At 34.2% G+C, this 17,563-nt stretch overlaps 1 protein-coding gene across 1 annotated transcript; it reads right to left on the minus strand.

Moving 5' to 3' along the window:
• Positions 1-1,418: 1,418 nt before the first annotated feature.
• Egfr (epidermal growth factor receptor) lies at positions 1,419-17,267 on the minus strand. Its single transcript, XM_018505222.1, has 11 exons — positions 17,263-17,267; positions 10,712-11,047; positions 9,920-10,304; positions 8,997-9,673; positions 8,141-8,270; positions 7,414-7,733; positions 5,797-6,098; positions 4,411-5,628; positions 3,418-3,820; positions 3,117-3,290; positions 1,419-2,871 (listed from the first exon to the last, which is right to left on the minus strand). Exons 2-11 carry the CDS (start codon positions 10,749-10,751, stop codon positions 2,564-2,566), a joined length of 3,957 nt encoding a protein of 1,318 aa, XP_018360724.1. The 5' UTR covers positions 10,752-11,047; positions 17,263-17,267; the 3' UTR covers positions 1,419-2,563.
• Between the last annotated feature and the right edge of the window lie 296 nt (positions 17,268-17,563).

Below are 17,563 nucleotides of genomic sequence, written 5' to 3' on the forward strand. Positions count from 1 at the left end.
GAGAAGTAGATACTTTGAATCCGACATATACATATATTTTCTTCCTTTTATTTTTTTGAATTATTTGATTTGATTGCTTTATAAAACAATATTATGATATTATGAGAAAAGTATCATAATTAGAGAAACGAAGTTACCAATGTTCTATACAACATTGAAGCTTACAACAATATTGCTGCAATGTCGCAGTGTTACTGCAATGTTATTAGAATATTGCAATGTTGTTGGAATAATCTATGCTGTATGGAATGTTATTAACTGAAAAATTATATAATTACAATAATATAATATTATTTTTCCAAGTCATAAAATGATGGTTGTATTGATTATAAGATGTTAATAATATTTCCATAAAAATCATCAATCTCGTGCACGTTCCTGCTTATCTATAGCAAATGCAAGGCTCGTAGAACAGAGTTCCCGCAAATTTATTAAATAAAAATTCGTATTACATTATAAAATTTGCTCTGTCATATTTTTTCTTTTTTTCTGTACAACATGGCACGTCCTATCATACTGTTACTTGGTGCGGTTACATTACGGATCGCCGTATCCTGGTGACATATAATTACTGATTTCGTTCGACTGCTCTCAATTTTTTACGCTTGTAGAGATTTCCGTTTACTTACTAGCTAAACTATGTACAAATCGTATTTTTCACGTATAAAAATTGAAAATAATTGACAATTCCCATCCCAAAGCCAATTTTTACTGATTCACTACAAAGATGATGGCATGAGAGGAAAAGAAAAACACTTTGAGTCTCTTTGTTCCTCTATTTTTAAGTAGAGTCGCGTTTCTCTGCGATGGTTTGAATCCCAACGCAAGGCAAATTCATCTTCGGCAGTAAAATAGGACAATGTAGCTTCGCTGTCGTCATTTATTGCAGAGAAAGGGAAAGTGCTAATCATTGCGATTTTCAAGTCATCGGAAGAAAATAAAATAATTCATATCACAGTTAGCGGTTTACCGCACAAATATTTGGACCCGATTGCCCTAACGTCTAACAGTTTGAGCGACAAATAACTGATTTCTTCTTTGTCTACTTCCGCATTATGATATATAAAGCAGATTAAAACAAAGACTATTATTAATCAGATTTATATCATGGAACGTTGTTGCAAGCTGGCTTTTGTAGCGGGACCGCTTAATTTTTATCTTTCTAAGCGGAACACTTTACAAATATTAAAACATCTTGAAAAACATAAATTAACTTCTAACAAAAGTTTATATCAAACATACATAAAATTTAAAAAACATTGCCATTTTGAATATATATAAATCGTTATATTCTACATATGAAATATTAAATCTTTGTTAATATTAAAATGACATTTTTAGTTAACAGTACATTTGAATTTGTTTGTTACAAAAGGACATAAGAAGTTCATTATTTAATTACATAAAATGTCATTAACTAGTTTGTTCTGTATTTGAGAAAAGAAATCGAATAAAAAATATTAAAATAGCACGTATGTAATGTAAAATGTATTGAGCGATTTCCTGTGATACATTTCAAGTATTCCGCTCAAAAATGCCTAAAACCGTTTTTGCCATTAAAGTTTCAACAACGACCATGAATCTCTTCAAAGTTCGCAAGTGATCGCTGTGGACAACTTTAATTTTTGTTTATACTTTGCGATATAATCTTTCAATTGTAAAATTTGATCTGTATTTTTAAGAGTTTATTGAAAAATATCGTCATTGTGAATATTACCCATAGCGCAGAAGCTTGCAACATTGCTGTAATGCGATGTTACCGTATGGAATGATCTGTGCTGAATGGGTAGCTTTTAGAGGGTGCATAGATATCTTTATAAAAGTGAGTAATGAGAAAAGTGAGACGTGTTTAAGTTTATACAGTCTATGAAGATCTACGTAATTTTAAAGAATTTGGACCGTAATAATACACAGAATCATTATTACAAAGACAAATGTAGAACAGATTTAATCAAAGAAATAAAATTATTTATATGTGTCGTTTTCTACATTTTCAACCATTTTATATGTATAAGGACTATATATTTTGTTTGCAATGGCAAGGACAAAATGCCTTAATACGGATCTGAAGAAAAACTGTTAAGCAAAGACAATATTGACGCTGTCGTTGCGAATTAAGTCCTAGAATGCTTCTTACATCCTCAAAAGCTAGTACGAAAAGTAATTTATTTACAAGCCACAAATGGCACATTAAGAATATCTTTGCACTACTTGTTCGCGAATATCATCATCGCACGATTTATATTTTCATTACATCATTATAGTCTCTTTCGTTTTATTTATATTTCGTAATACGTACGAGTCTCTAGCTTACGTCTAATCACAATCGAGCGCGGCACTTGAGCGAAGTGTCCTTTATAAGTACAATGTGTCCTGTACTCGGAAATTGAGTAACTGTAACGCTGTCAGACGAGGCTTTAATAATAAAGCATTTTAATGCAAAAGCAATGTTTCTTTTCCTTTCAAGATTCAGCTTTTGTCCCAGGAAAGGTTTCATCAATATGATTTCCTGATACTATCAGACTCTTGAATTATTTTCGTATCCTCGATAGCATCACTAAAATCACACCGTCGTTTCGTTCTTTCTAAAAGGTTTCAGCGGTTGCAATTCCCGTTCCAATCGATCAAAATCATTGTAATATTCGTGATCCGATTCTTCTTCGGAACTTCGTTGCCTAATTTGAGACCCGAAGGCACCATTTGGCAGGACTTTGTCCAAGTCCGGTGTAGGAATACCCAAAGTCTGTGGCGTGAGCGGACCTTCGTCCTGTGACATTATATATTCCGGATTGTCTAGTGACGTCTTCCCCTGAATCGCTAGAAAGTCTGGATATTTTCGGAAGCCATTGTTCAATCGCTTTGTTTCGGATTCTGGATAAAATAAAAATAATTTCGGTTTTATAAAAAAACAGATATACATAGACACATATATATAAATTAGCAATTATGGTATATGTAAAATTATGTAGACATAAAAATACAAATTAATATATTGAACTCTCAAAAGCAAAGTTTAATGTATCTATTTTTAATATGGATAAAATTGCTACGCATATCTATTACACAATATAGATAAAGTTACTAAAAATAATAGCAAATTTATAGTTTCTACTCACCTGTTGGCTTAGAATCCCCAATGAGATCTATATATTGCGTCGCGTTGACTGACGGTTGTGGCGTCGGCACGAGATAATCATTTTCATCTATTGGCAAATCTAGTTTCAAGTTTCCAACTTGAGCTTGCTGTTGCACGACGTTCGTATTGAAACAATCATCCGTCACATCGCAATCTGTAATTTTCCATTGCTTCATTAAATAAATAATTTATTCCGTGATGTTCATATTATTCGATTCAATATCATTGTCACAACCAGGAAGATTTCATTCGATTTTTTTCACAATTAACATTTTGCTTACCTCTAACACCGACCATCTTCAATGGATCCGAACAATATCTCGAACTTGAGCTATCTGACCCTGCGACGTGTCCACAGTGACCATTGGGATGTGCGTAATGCGCGCGTTGACCAGAATTGCCGGCCTCGTGCGACGCGTTTCCACTCTCATGATTTCCATACCTCAAAAGTTCTCTGTCCCAGTTTTGTTGATTTTGTGGCGTCGGAGAATCAGCGGCGAGCGGCTTACCGTTCGGCCAGCACGATTTTACCGGTGTAATTGGCGGCGAACCCGAAGTACTTGATGCGGAAATTGTGGGTGGAAGTGGAGCCCGCGATTTAGGCTGTAGGTACTCACCAGCATCTAACAGAGTTTCAGGACCATCCATCGCTGATGCAAGATTTCGAATCATCTCCTTTTCGTCCTACAAATTGACATTAATAGTTGAAACGATGTTAAACTATATTATTAAAACTGTTACATAATTACTATAAAAAAGTATGTTAATAAAAAGATTATATTATAAAGATATGTTAGGAATGTGCTAATTTTATTATGTTAATAATTAGAAATTGATTAGATTATTACTGAGATCGTTATCTAATATATCTTAGTTTGAAACAATGTAATCAATAGGCTCTAAAGAAAAATTCTAAAATACTAAAACAAATGCCAATTATATCATAGTTTTTTCATATATTTTATTTGTTAATGGTTTATAATTGTTTGAGCTTTTACCACTTAATTTGGTTAATATATATATATATTTTTTTTTGTATTGAAGAGGACCTTGACCATAACGGAATGTTTGGCTCAATTGGTTTTAGTATTTTAGAATCTTAGTTTGAGTTGTATAAAAATGTACGAAAATTGATATAAATAGTTTGAAGCATTATTGATAATTTTGATGCAGTTATAACGCTAATGAAATGGATTATATAACTTTAATTAACTGATACCAATATAATTATAGTAATAAAAAATATGTTTTACATATGAATAAATATTAATTACCTGTAGTGTATACGAAGGCAGTCTCATGTACTTATCTCCTTTAATGGCAAGATATCGACCAGGATCTCTGGACATTTTTGCAAAATCCTCTGCCAGTTCTTTGAAGCTAGGCCTGGATTCAGCGTCAAGCATCCAACACTTAATCATAATCATATATACATCAATCGTGCAAATCGCGGGCTGTGGTAATCTTTCGCCCTTTTCCAATAATTCCGGCACATTTCGAGCAGAAACATTTTCGTACGGTCTACCACCATAGGTGAGGACCTCCCAAATGGTCACCCCAAAGGCCCACACATCCGATTTATGATTAAATACTCTATGCTGAATGCATTCCAATGCCAACCACTTGATAGGCATCTTTCCACCTGCAGCCTTATATTGTTCCTCGTTAATATCCAATAATTTAGCAAGACCAAAATCAGTGATTTTCACGCAATTTGGAGTTTGGACGAGGACATTTCGCGCTGCCAAATCTCGGTGAACCAATCTTCTCTCTTCTAGATAGGCCATACCTCTCGCAATTTGCGTGCACCAATTTAACAATGGTTTCGAACCGATTTTATCCTTGTACCTGCGTACAAAATCCAGTAGACAGCCTAGAGGCATCAGCTGAGTCACTAACATCATCTGCGACGTCATGCATACTGCAAGTAATTGCAGTAAATTCGGATGTTCGACACTAGCCATAATGTAAGCCTCGTCGAGAAATTCTTTGGATGTGTTCGCACCCGTACCATCGTGAAGAACCTTTATAGCAACTGGGATCTTTACGTTCTCTCCTTCAGGTACCCAGACGCCTTTGTACACATTGCCGAAAGCTCCGTAACCCAATATACCGCCCTTTCTCATCTCTTCTTCCTTGATGATTCGTAGTTTAGCGAGATTTGGTTTCACACCTGTCGGTCGAAGCGGTTCATTGTCGTCCAAACCAGTTAAAGCCATCGTCATCTTCACTGTATTTTCCTTAGCTTTCGTTCTTATTCGCCATAAATACAGTAAAACAATGATGATAATAATAAACACTACTAATACGATCCCAATGCCACCCCAAACTGCTGGATGAAAATCGTTTTCCATTTGATAACCGAGGCCTATAGTTTCTACGGAGCAGTACGGTTCGCTGTCAGGAGGAAAGATCTTGTGAGGATATTCTGGTGGACAGGTCTCCGTGCAATTAAAGGATGTTGTATTATCATCAGAGTCGTCTATCCTATCCTGAATATATAAATTATAAAATTAATTAGTATACAAAGCATGTTATTATAAGCAATACTTATTAATTATTATACGTATATATTATGTGTACGTATATGATTATGTATTTTACGCATTTTTTTTAATAAAGAAGATTTTATTTGTAATATAATATTATCGTCTACGTACAATGTAAATTTTATAATTCCGGTATTTGTAACACTGATTAGAGCCTGGTCCAAAGCATCCTCGGCATTCTCCGAAACACGATATACATTGCTGCGTGTCAGCATCCGCGAAATGATCAGCAGGGCATTCATCTTCGCATTGCTCTCCTTTCTTATACTTGGTGCATTGTTGACACACTTGCTCGTGGAAGCCGTATCCTGTGCATTTTTTGCAACGTGGATGACACTTGCGACAGACAGCTTTTCCGGCAAGAGGTTTTAAAAGACCTTGCTCCAACTGATCAACCCACTCGTAATAATGTCCTGCAAATTTCATAATAAAAATGTTTTTTATGCATGACATAAATATTTCTTATAACACACTACGAAAAACTATGTAAATATTACCTTGTTGTTACAAAAATATACTCTAATGAATTATTTTCAATTACACTCTGTGACATTTAATTCACTATTATTTTTGAACAATTATAGACCAAATGAAATAATAACGTTTTCAATACATATATTTATACTTACAATTAGTATATAAATACAATGATAATAACCACAAAATGTATAACTGGGCGTTAGGAGTCAGTGCTGGATATTATATTGCGCAAAGCTGACTAATACCTGTATTCATAAGTAAAAAATTTAATTTTGTACGTTTCGGCTTACTATTTGAACCATCCTCAATAATAAAAAATTACCGCTTATCGCACTATAAAATCTGTCGAACTGTGTCTCGCACAATCGTAGTTCCGATCTCCAAAAATATAATCGCAGTGGAAATGTGGTGAGAGACAACCATCTTCAACATAGTCTAATGTTGTACCAATCAGTTACTTCGCTGAGTGGAATAGATAGTGGAACTCAAGCTAATAATAGCAACGAGATATTTTTGAAACAAATGGATCTTAATTTGCTTAATTAATGTATGTTAGCCAGAAACTCACCCCATCTCCAACAACGATGGCAAGCGGATCCAAGCATCGTCAATCCATTACAACATATTTAAAAATCATGATGTCGATGTTAGATTGAAAAATAATTTAAGTAACATAAAAGAAAGTCATGTCCGTTCTGATGTTAGTCATATGTTACTCGTTAAATACAAACACAAAGAGAGATGTGTCGCGCGAACAAAACATATCGGTCAATGATAAAAATAAACATATTATAACTTATTGAGAATTTCTATGTATCCATGATTTAAAACCTCAGTGTCAGTTTGCATGTTAAGACTATTGGATTGACGATTGCCACTGCGATTACATTTTTGGAGATCGGAACTACGATTGTGCGAGACGCAGTTCGACAGATTTTATAGTGCGATAAGCGGTAATTTTTTATTGTTGAGGATGGCTCAAATAGTAAGCCGAAACGTACAATATTGAATTTTTTACTTATGCATGAATAGGTATTAGTTAGCTTTGCGCAATATAATATCCAGCGCTGACTCCTAACGCCCAGTTACACATTTTGTTATTATTATCATTGCATTAATTTAAGGAGTCTATAAATTTGTTTGTATATTTACTTGAAATAGTATATAAATATTTTCAACTTTTTTCTTGTTACAAAATATTCATATGTTAATACAAAAATTATGAAACAAAGTTATCGTATAACTTACCATCGGGACACGGTTCTCTCTTCTGCAAACATCTCTCTGGTACTTCGTCATTCATAATTGCCTTTTCGCAACTATGACATCCGTTGGCGCCTATGTTGTTCTCCGGTCCCTTGCAACCGCCTACGCAATTCTCGTGACACTGTTTACATTGGCCGTTGTCATTGTACTTCGAGGATGGGCACTCTGGCACACAGAATGGTCCATCTCGCACGTGTTTGCACTTAATGCATTGGTCGGCATTAGGACCGGTACAGGAGCTATAAGATGTGTCGCATTCTTCGTGACACATCTTACAAGTTTTATTGTCCGCTTGATAAATCCTGATAACACAATTGTAATCAATTATTAATCGACATTGAAATGTCACGTAAGGAAATAGATAATATGTAAAATTAAAAGCAAACAGACAAGTTCAGAATAACGGAAAAAGAATATATAGCATGAAAAATTAACAAAAAAAATAACACTCATGCCATTCGCGCTTTTAATACAAGTGCGAATTAAAGCGGTTATGATGAGAATGCACGTGCTGCATAATACACACGTAACTTGCTTACGAGATGGATAATGATGAAAAAAAAACGGCGAAAATTGGGGCTTAAGTTCTCGCGGAAGATTTTCGATTTACCTTTAATCCATGATCTAGGGGAGCAGTTTCGATTGGACAGAAGTCGTATTATTGAAATTTTCAACTTCGTATTATAAAATTCTATGTTTGTTGACTTACCCTGGCGCATTGCAATCTTCAAGACAGTCGTTCCCTAAAATAACGTTCTTACACGACAAACATTGTGATGGTCCCGGTCCCCAACATCCTTCATCTGAACATTGCTCGTCACATATGAGGCCATCCTCAACTGCAATTCAAATATTCAAAGTAAGTAAGATTTTAAAATAATAATTCACAAGTTAGAAAGGAAGCTTACAAGAGTCGATGCAGTTATTGGTGCGTGAATTATTATGTATAATGTATACATTGGAACAACCGTTTAACTTAGATTTGAGAAAAAATTACTATAACCAGAGAGAGAGAGAGAGAGAGAGAGAGAGAGGATCAATAAATAAATAAATAAAAGTTCACAATAAATTCTTTGCGATGTTCTAAAGATGCTCAATAGCATCAATATTATTGATATAGATTATCGGTTTAATTTGTGATATTATTATTCCAACTTTAGTTTAGGATTACGTTTCAAGACCGATATATCAATAGGTATAATTTGCAGAACAATTGAGAAATAGGTATAAAAAAAGTCATGCTAAAATATTATTAGACATTAAAACCCACTTTTGACCGTATAAAATACTTTTTCATTTAAGTATTTGTGTTACTCTTATATTAATCTAGTTTCATTATTGTTGAATAAATGCTGCCAAAATAACGTAATAATATTATTAATAATATTTTTAATTTATATTCTTCAAAAAATAAAAATAAGAGCTCACAAAATAAAATTTATTATAATGAATATGCCATCACAAACACAAAATTTAATACATTTAGAATACCTGTCTATAATAAAGAATTGGATTTTAAATTAAGAGAAACTAGACTTGTATATTTATCTCTTTATTATACTTACTGCATTCGGTCTCGTTTCGATTATTTGATAAGAGACTTTCATGTTCGGATGATTTCTTAATTCTGTTCCAATTGATACTTTCTGCGTAACATAGATTTTTGTTCTCCAGAATAGCGATCGAGCCGGAATAAATCTTCTTCAAGGAACTAAGACCGAAGGATATCAAAGAAGTCTTGACGATGTATAACGATGCGAAATATTCCGTGAGCGTTCTACCTCCAATCACCTCGAGGTTCCGAAAATACGAAAGGTTCTTGAAATCTTTATGATCTCCTTGAATATTAAGGTAACCCGTAATCTCTTTCAATGTTTTAAAGACTTCTAATTCATCAGGATGCATCTTGTCGAATCGTTTGCCGAATGAGTAGTTTGGAAAAACATGTTGGAAACCTTCGAAACTCTGATCCAGAATCGTGATGGATCCTTCGATGATGGTACAATCCTTGAAGGTGTCGATATTACCAGAATGCACTTTCTCCACACCTTTGCAGGTTTTTGGACAAGGACCGTCACAGGGAACACATTCGCCATTCACTGCTTTCTTCTTCGGTGGACAGGATCTCACGCATGCACCGTTGTCCTTTAAAAGATGTTCCGGACATCGTCTTACACAAGTCGCCCCGTACGCGTACTTTCCGCCCGGATTGGTTTCCCATGAATATGTTGTTGGATTATATCTAAAAAATTTAAAATAAAAATATTAATTTTCTTATTAATTTTATCATATAAATAATTTGTGCTATAAGCAAACTTTATCTTAGTTTTTTTTATATCAATTTATCATTTAGAAAATTTAAAAGAATATTATTCGTTCAATAAATTATGTTAAAAAAAATTAAAATATTTCTACGTATTATAACAATTTTCACGGCATTTTATATCAGTCTCGTATTAAAGATATATAAATATATAATGTGACTTACTTTTGCATAGGCGGACATTCCTGCGTGCACACGCCATCGTCGAAGAAGTTCTTACAGGCAAGGCAGTCGCTCTGTTTGGGACCGGTACAACCACCCGCGCAAAAAAGATGGCAACATTCGCGTGGATTAGGACCGAAGCACCTGCCCTGCCAGCACTGAGGCGAACAGTTCGTTTTCGAGAACTTCTGACAATTCTCCGAACCTTCGCCCCAGCAGCCTTGCTCACAACTTTCGTCACATGCTGCACATCCGCGTTCCGGTGTTGTAAAATTATACACATAAAAATATCGTCCTCCTTGGCCTGTGATTATTTCCTCCCAATTGATAGTCTTGATGTGGCAGAGATTGTAGTTGTTGTACATGCCCACGCTCCCATTGAGTATATCTATGACGAAATTAATCGCGGAAAGTTAGATATTATCACAATAGAACAATAGTTTGTCTTAAATTTTTCACATTTAATTGTTCAATCGACAGTATTATTTTTAAGTGATAATTTATTAAGTAAGAAATATCACATTTTTGGATATTTATAAACTTGAAATTTATATTTAATTGTTAAAATGTTTTTGTTTATTTGTACGTAAGGTAATAAATTATAAATAAGTTATAAATTATACATGTAAATTAAGTATAAATTATTAGTTTTACTTATAACTGACAATAAATAAATATTTAGATATTTTTTAGAAATGCATCGTTTATTGCTCGAACTTCAATCCAGTCATGTCAACTTGAATAACGTCTAAGATATAATAGATATTAATAAAATATAAAGTATAAATAACGTACCTCTAAGGGATGGCATCTCCAGGTTGTGCATCTGACACATCGTAACGAAGAGGGCGAATTCGTGGTCGTGTATATTGAGTTTGAAAAGGGTCCTGCCACGGATGATCTGTAGGCTCGGGAGGACGAACCTGCGCACGTCCACGTGACTGATGAGCACGTAACCGGTGACCTCCCGTATGTGCTGGAGGAAGCTGAGGTCGAAGGTATTGTTCTGGAGCCATGTGATCTCCAGGTTGCCATCGACGTAAGTACAGTTGGTGTACCGGTCTCGAAGATTCCGGTAGTGATGCAGTTTGTTGGACGGCACGGAGAGACGGCCATTTGTACCGATGCAAACTACAAGCAAAGTAATTACATATATAAGTTACACGTGCAAATCCATGTAAACATTAAGTTGTACATACAACAAAATATAAAAAGATTATTATTACATCAATTATTGCTCTCTTTATTATTTTTCTATTAATTTATTAAAATTATAAAAATTCTAGAAAAAAATACTCATAGTAATAATAATAGTAATATAATTATATTTTAATTACATTTAATATGATGACATAAAAAATAAATATATATATTTATTAAATATTATTATTCTTTAGTTTAATATCTACTTTTAATTGTTACCATAATTTATCATTACATACATAAGTATTGTTCAAATATTCCATGTCCAAATTGATATTGAAGCTATGGCTGTATTCAACGAGTGGCGCTATCAATGTTATTACATCATTCTATCCTTGTTTTATGTCTAACGAACGATAAAGATACAATGACACATAACGCTAATAGCGCAGTCCTTAAACGCAGGCTATAAATAATGACCTAACGGTATTTGTTCATCAATATGTATTATAAATTGCATGCAACAATATCTTCTAAGTGTATATATAGTTTAACACAGTAAGTTTATTGAGCAATTCGAATAACGGTTCAGATTGAAACCAAATATTGAGATTAGATGCGGATTTTCTGTATATAGAAATCACATGTAATTAATTTCCGATTATGATAGTTGTGTAGATACCACCCACAGTCAAGAGTATATTCCCGCGATCTATAGATAGTGTTTTATCCATAAACCGTGTTATATTGGTGGGCGAACTACCTTTATGAAATGCAGTACACGCGCCGTCGTGATTTCGTTGTGCAATTACGTTCTTGAGTTGACTGTGAGTTGAGTGTTTAAATGACGCATACAAAGGCACTGTATGTATACTTCGTGTATAAATTATAGTAAACATTTGTGATTTACAAAACAAAGCAAGGAATTTTCGTAAGCCACAAAGTAGCTTATATTTTTGGTAAAAATGGTTGTTTAATCGTAGATCCACAAGAATTAATATTAACATTAAAAGATATCCGCATAAATTTTGCATAAATTACTTTTATATACAAAATAAAATAAATTTCCTTCTTTTGATCCTTCTTTTGAAAACGCTAAGTTTTTATTTGGCCAGACTTTGTTAGAGGGGGAAATAAGTAACGTTTGTCATTGCAGAATATGATTTGCCTCATGCTTTCATATACGCTAATAAAAATAATAAATTTAAGACAGATATTGTTTTTATATAAATTTTGTATAATATAAATCAAACGCTAAAATTTAATAAAATAATAAAATATAATTTTTATGTCTGTAAATCTACATTTAATTAAAACATAGTTTTTTTTATTGAGCAATTAAGATTATACATTAACATATATATATAAAACATACTTATTACAAGAGTACTTACTTTTTTTATCATTTATTTTATTTCTCTACATGTATTATTTAAATTATATCCATAATAAAAAATCAAGACGCTTTACAGAAATATTTTCTTATTAAATATTATTCTTCCTACAATAATTTTCAATAATTATGACATAATCATAAATATCGCAAAGAATGTAATATAGAAATTAACCGAACAAGTAAATTCTCCTTGGCACATAAAAACGTTCATATAGAAAAGAGCTCAAGGTTTTATTAGATAGCTTCGCGCAAATTCCTTGCGAAGCAAAGGAATCGTCACTGTGGAGAGCATAGTGACACGTTCGCTCCCCCGGAATTTGGTTTTGCTCGCAACTTGAATCGCACTCGCATCCTCGTGGACAGTTCGCAAACGAGTGGCCGCGATCGGCACGCGGTATCGAAAGGGCGGTCTTAATCTGACCAGCGATCAGAATCATGCGAAAATAATTGCACGGTAAGGACGTCCTTCTTGCGCGAGATACCCGAGGGGATGTACCGCAGAAGAAGATTCATAGTCGTTGCCGACAATGTCGGAGATCGTGGACCAAAGGAAAGAACCGGCGGAATAAACGCGAATCCGAGTACCTATGTATTTGTATCGACCAGATGCTACTGAGAGTCGCGGGATACCGAATGCACGTACTGTGGCATGGCGCCAGGATCCTCGAGAATGCAGACCGAATGTGGATCTGCATTGGCGATGGGATCACGCAGGTTTTCTGCCCTACGTGTCCCACAAACTCGAGTCGCATGGAAGATGAATGACTCGATCATAATGAAGAGGTATGGCAAATATATATATATATATATTTATTTATTTGTCGAAATATTTGTCCTACGATTTTTTTCGTCGAAGGAGGTTTACCATTGTAAAGATTTATCATATAACATAAAGAGGTTTATGTTAACAAATAAAATGTTTTTTTCATAGTTCATATTATAGAATCGTAATGGATACTTTAAAGCGTACTAATGATGAGAGCTATCGGATTTTCTGTGAATATATGTTGAAATATCTGATTAATAATTCTTTGAATAAGGAAAAAATATTCCTGTATAAAGTAAAAAGGTTTATAAATTGATAAATAGAAAGGATTTTTGCTTTGATACATTTTTCATAGAAAATGCTGTTATGTTTCAAATTCATATACTTACTATTAATTAATATTAATTAACAAAGACAGATGCTTATGTTCGCATTCTTGATGTTATTATATGAAATAAAAATATGTAAGAAAAAATACATAAAGAGCGACTTGTGTTCACTCGACTTGGAAGTGGTTCCTTTTCGAGCAACGATATGATTCTCTCTATATATTCCTTGTATATCGTCGATCATTTATTATTTCATAACAGAGCGAAGTTTTTCGTTCTTCTTGTAGGTTTGCAAAGTTTAACATTTCAATTACGTTTAGATTATGATTAAAACTTTACAAATAATAAATCATAAATAAGTGAATTGAAATAAGTCTAAGTTTGTATCTCATATAACATTATTGTTTGTACGTAATTGTCATTGTTAAAAAAGAACAATATATTGCGTGACTGACATTTTTAGAACTAATTGTAGTTGACAGATGTTATCCGGGATAACGAATTATGACCTAGACTGAAATATAAAGCGAACCGACACGTCGAGAAGAACTTATGGATGCTCTGGCGTGCTTGGTGGAAGGTGGTCCGATAAAAAGGAACACCACAAGTGTGATGGCTGCACGAACGTTTAGACAGGAAGAAAGTGGAAGTTCGCTGAGAAGTGTCGGTTAAGGTCGGCGGGCCGACACGTTCCTCGTTCTTGTTTTCCAAGCTCCGAGGCTTGCTCACCCGCGCAGCACGAAATTCATCATTAGATCCTTGGGCTGGGATATATCTCGGCAGAAACGTGGTGATTATCCCCGACGGCGGGGCTGCGAAAATTGCCGGCGAGAGCCGTTTGTTCTCGCGCGTAGAATTAACATTCTGCCAAATTTACGACGCCTGCACCGCAGTTCAAGACAATGGCGGTGATATTGATTACGGGCGTGGCACGAACATCACCTTCTCCATTATCTAACAAAGTTCGTAGGAAACTCAACCTCTAGAACTGCAAGTGGTTATTGTAGTTTGGTATTAGAAGTAATATATAATCGTAGTTAAGATATTAATTTTATTCGCTGAGTGGATATCTCTCAATCGTTTAGGAAAAAAATTTAGCCACAAATGGCTATTTATAAAGAATTAAGAAAAATATAAAAGAAAAAGAGATATGGTAGACTCTTAATTTAATTTATACTTTAAAAGAATTCCAGTATAAATTAACAAGTTCTGTTACGTGTTATAAAGAAGATGTTTATGCCTAACAGTTACACAAAGAGAATGACATCAAAAGAAAAATTTAAACTCTCAAATGTAGGTTTAAATATGAATGATAAATTTAATAAAAATCATGAAATATGAGTGGTAAGGAAGAAGTATAGGATGTAAAGAAACAAGTGCTGGTAGAGGACGTGACACCGAAATCCCGTGGTGAGGCTTCTTTTGTGAACGCGAAAATAGTACGTACGTTGCACTGAGCCATACATGGTTCTTCGACCACCTTTTGGAAGGCGAGCATCGAGAGATTTTTATGCGGCACTTTAAAATGCCCCCTTCTCTCCATTAAAGTCCCAAAGTAATATGAAATAACCGCATGTCGATGGCGACGGCGGTAGCGGCGCCGTTTATTTGAGCTCGTAAACATCGATACTGTCTCACAATCCCCACCATCAAAATCGTTTCTGGGTGTTAAGGTCCCTCTTTCCCCCTTCTTTCTTTCTGCTCCCTCTGTAAAACGGAGCCCTGCGGCTAAATGCTCGACGAAATAAAATCCGGGTATCGTAAACGTGCGAAATAACTATTGGTTCGAACTGCTTGAAAAAGAGAAAAAGAGAATTCAAGGTGAGAAAGGATTTCGGAGTAGGGATAAAAAGAGAAAAGTTGTGAGTGAGAGAGAGAGAGAGAGAGAGAGAGAGAGAGAGAGCAATTTATTATTTTGAAGGAAATCTATGGGTAAAATACCAAAGTAAAAATAAATATGTAAATAATTGTATAAAACATGATAAAACTGAAGTAATGAATAGTCTAACTTAATGAATAATAAAGGTTAAAGAAAAATTAAAAATACAAGAAGTATAAAGATATAATAAACTTTCGCTTTTTCAAAAAATTTAATAAGTAGGGAAAAAGAAATAAAATTTCTTAGTGGATTTTACTGTAGGAAGCAGACCAGATATGAAAAAAAAAATGGAAGATTGAAAAATTTGAAAGAAGAAACAATTTAAGATCAGATACTGTTGAGCGGAAGAGTAATGGACTCTCTCTATTTCATGAATCAAAAGATGAACTTCATACTACTATAAAAAATATTATTTCTCAATAAAAGTCAATGTCAATAGAACTCGTTATCTTTTTCGCATAAACATAATGTAAAATAATTTGCTATTAAAATGGAAAACTACGTTGAAATAAAGTAATCTCCATGTATTTGTAGCCTCTCGGTTTCTGTGTTCAAGTGGAATTGTACTATAAGTCCTAAGATGAGAAATCATGTAGATATTGACAGATTATATATATGTTATCTTCCATATTTTAAATATTATTTTCTATATTTTAAATATAATAGTATACATGTATATCATATTTTAAATATTAAACATTTCTAAAGAGTAATTCCAATTTAATCTTGTTCAAACTAGTCTTCTAATGCCCGTTTCTACCAAAAGTTTAATTTTAATCTTGGTTCAATTTGCTCTTTATCCCTTTCTAGTCCTCAAAATTAGAAAAAGATGAAGAACAAATTCAACCAAGATCAAAATTAATCTACATTGGTAGAAACGGGCATAAAACGCTTAATTCAGAATCATCCAATGAATTTAATTCGTGGCTCAAGCGGCAGCCAATTCTGAAGCGTCTTATCATTGTGACATTGAAAGTATTCTAATTCAAGATTAGTGTTGGATAATACTAGACTTTCGTCGAGATTTAAAACGAATTGCTTTGTCATCACGATCGTTTGCCTACAATCCTAGCCGGTCTTGTATGTATATAGATCCTCGTCGCGGGATCGGAGAATGAAGGACGAGAAGGATACATCCGAGCCGGGGTTGTATAAGTCTCGCGTATACGTTATAACCGTGGCGTAACCATCCCAGGGCGTAACATTAATAGCTTTATGGTTTATTGCTTTCGAGTCTGCGGTTAAGTTCCTCCGCTCCCTGTGGCGCGGCTGACCTGAAGGCTACGATGCGGTACTTCTGCGCGCGTTCATGTACCATCATTTTTCGATTTCGTTATGTCGACACGGTGGCGTTTTATTCACATAGCCCCGTTCCTTCTCCTGTTGTTTCGTCTTTTCGCGCCACTGGCATTTGCGACACGTTATGTTTGAATTAACTCTTTAATACATTTTTACTAACGCATATAATTAGAGAAGCGAAGATCTTCTAAATCGCAAAAAGGTATTTTAGGAAAGAAAAAAATTTGAAAAGTTATTTAACTCGAAGGAAATAATTTATGATGATCATATCGATTTTTCAGGTCACGTCACAAGGTGATGTCATTAAATCGCGGTGCGAGGCTGTTTTCAAGAAAATCATTCAGACGCTATCTTCTTTTTTTACTCTCGCGCGTTAATAAAGCGCAAAATGAGGTGAGGAAATAATGACGAATCGAAATGAAGTACCGAGGACGATACAGACAAGGAACAAATGATGGTATGTGGTATGCGCTTTGTTCGCTTCTCTCTTTCTCGACGATATATCGTACATTCGCTACATCTTGTTCTCTCCACCTCTGTCTTCTGGCGGCTCCTTCTGCTTTTCTCTTTCTCATCTCACCTCGGTAACCTCAGCAGCGAACAAGCTGGACCACGCGTTCGCAGAGAGGGCACACGAACTCATTTTTGTTTCTCAAGTGTAGAATATCGATTTTCGATCACCGTTCTCACACATAAACATTATCATTTTTTATTATGAAAAATCTTCATTACAAAAAATAACGTATTAATATTTTTTGGAGTTTTATATTTTTTTAAATCTTCTATTTATTATAGTATTTAAAAAGTAAAAAAAATGCAGTCTATTTAATTTCAA

Source organism: Trachymyrmex cornetzi, unplaced genomic scaffold, assembly GCF_001594075.2.
Source record: "Trachymyrmex cornetzi isolate Tcor2-1 unplaced genomic scaffold, Tcor1.1 scaffold200, whole genome shotgun sequence".
NCBI lineage: Eukaryota > Metazoa > Arthropoda > Insecta > Hymenoptera > Formicidae > Trachymyrmex > Trachymyrmex cornetzi.

What these genes read in the sequence shown, in the direction of transcription:
- Egfr (XM_018505222.1), bottom strand. Translation starts at nt 10,751, where the DNA reads ATGTGTCAGATGCACAACCTGGAGATGCCATCCCTTAGAG. An exon ending in GGAGATGCCATCCCTTAGAG is followed by an intron (nt 10,305 to 10,711) that starts GTACGTTATTTA and finishes ATTTCGTCATAG; the next exon opens with ATATACTCAATGGGAGCGTG. An exon ending in GAAGATGGTCGGTGTTAGAG is followed by an intron (nt 3,291 to 3,417) that starts GTAAGCAAAATG and finishes GGAAAATTACAG; the next exon opens with ATTGCGATGTGACGGATGAT.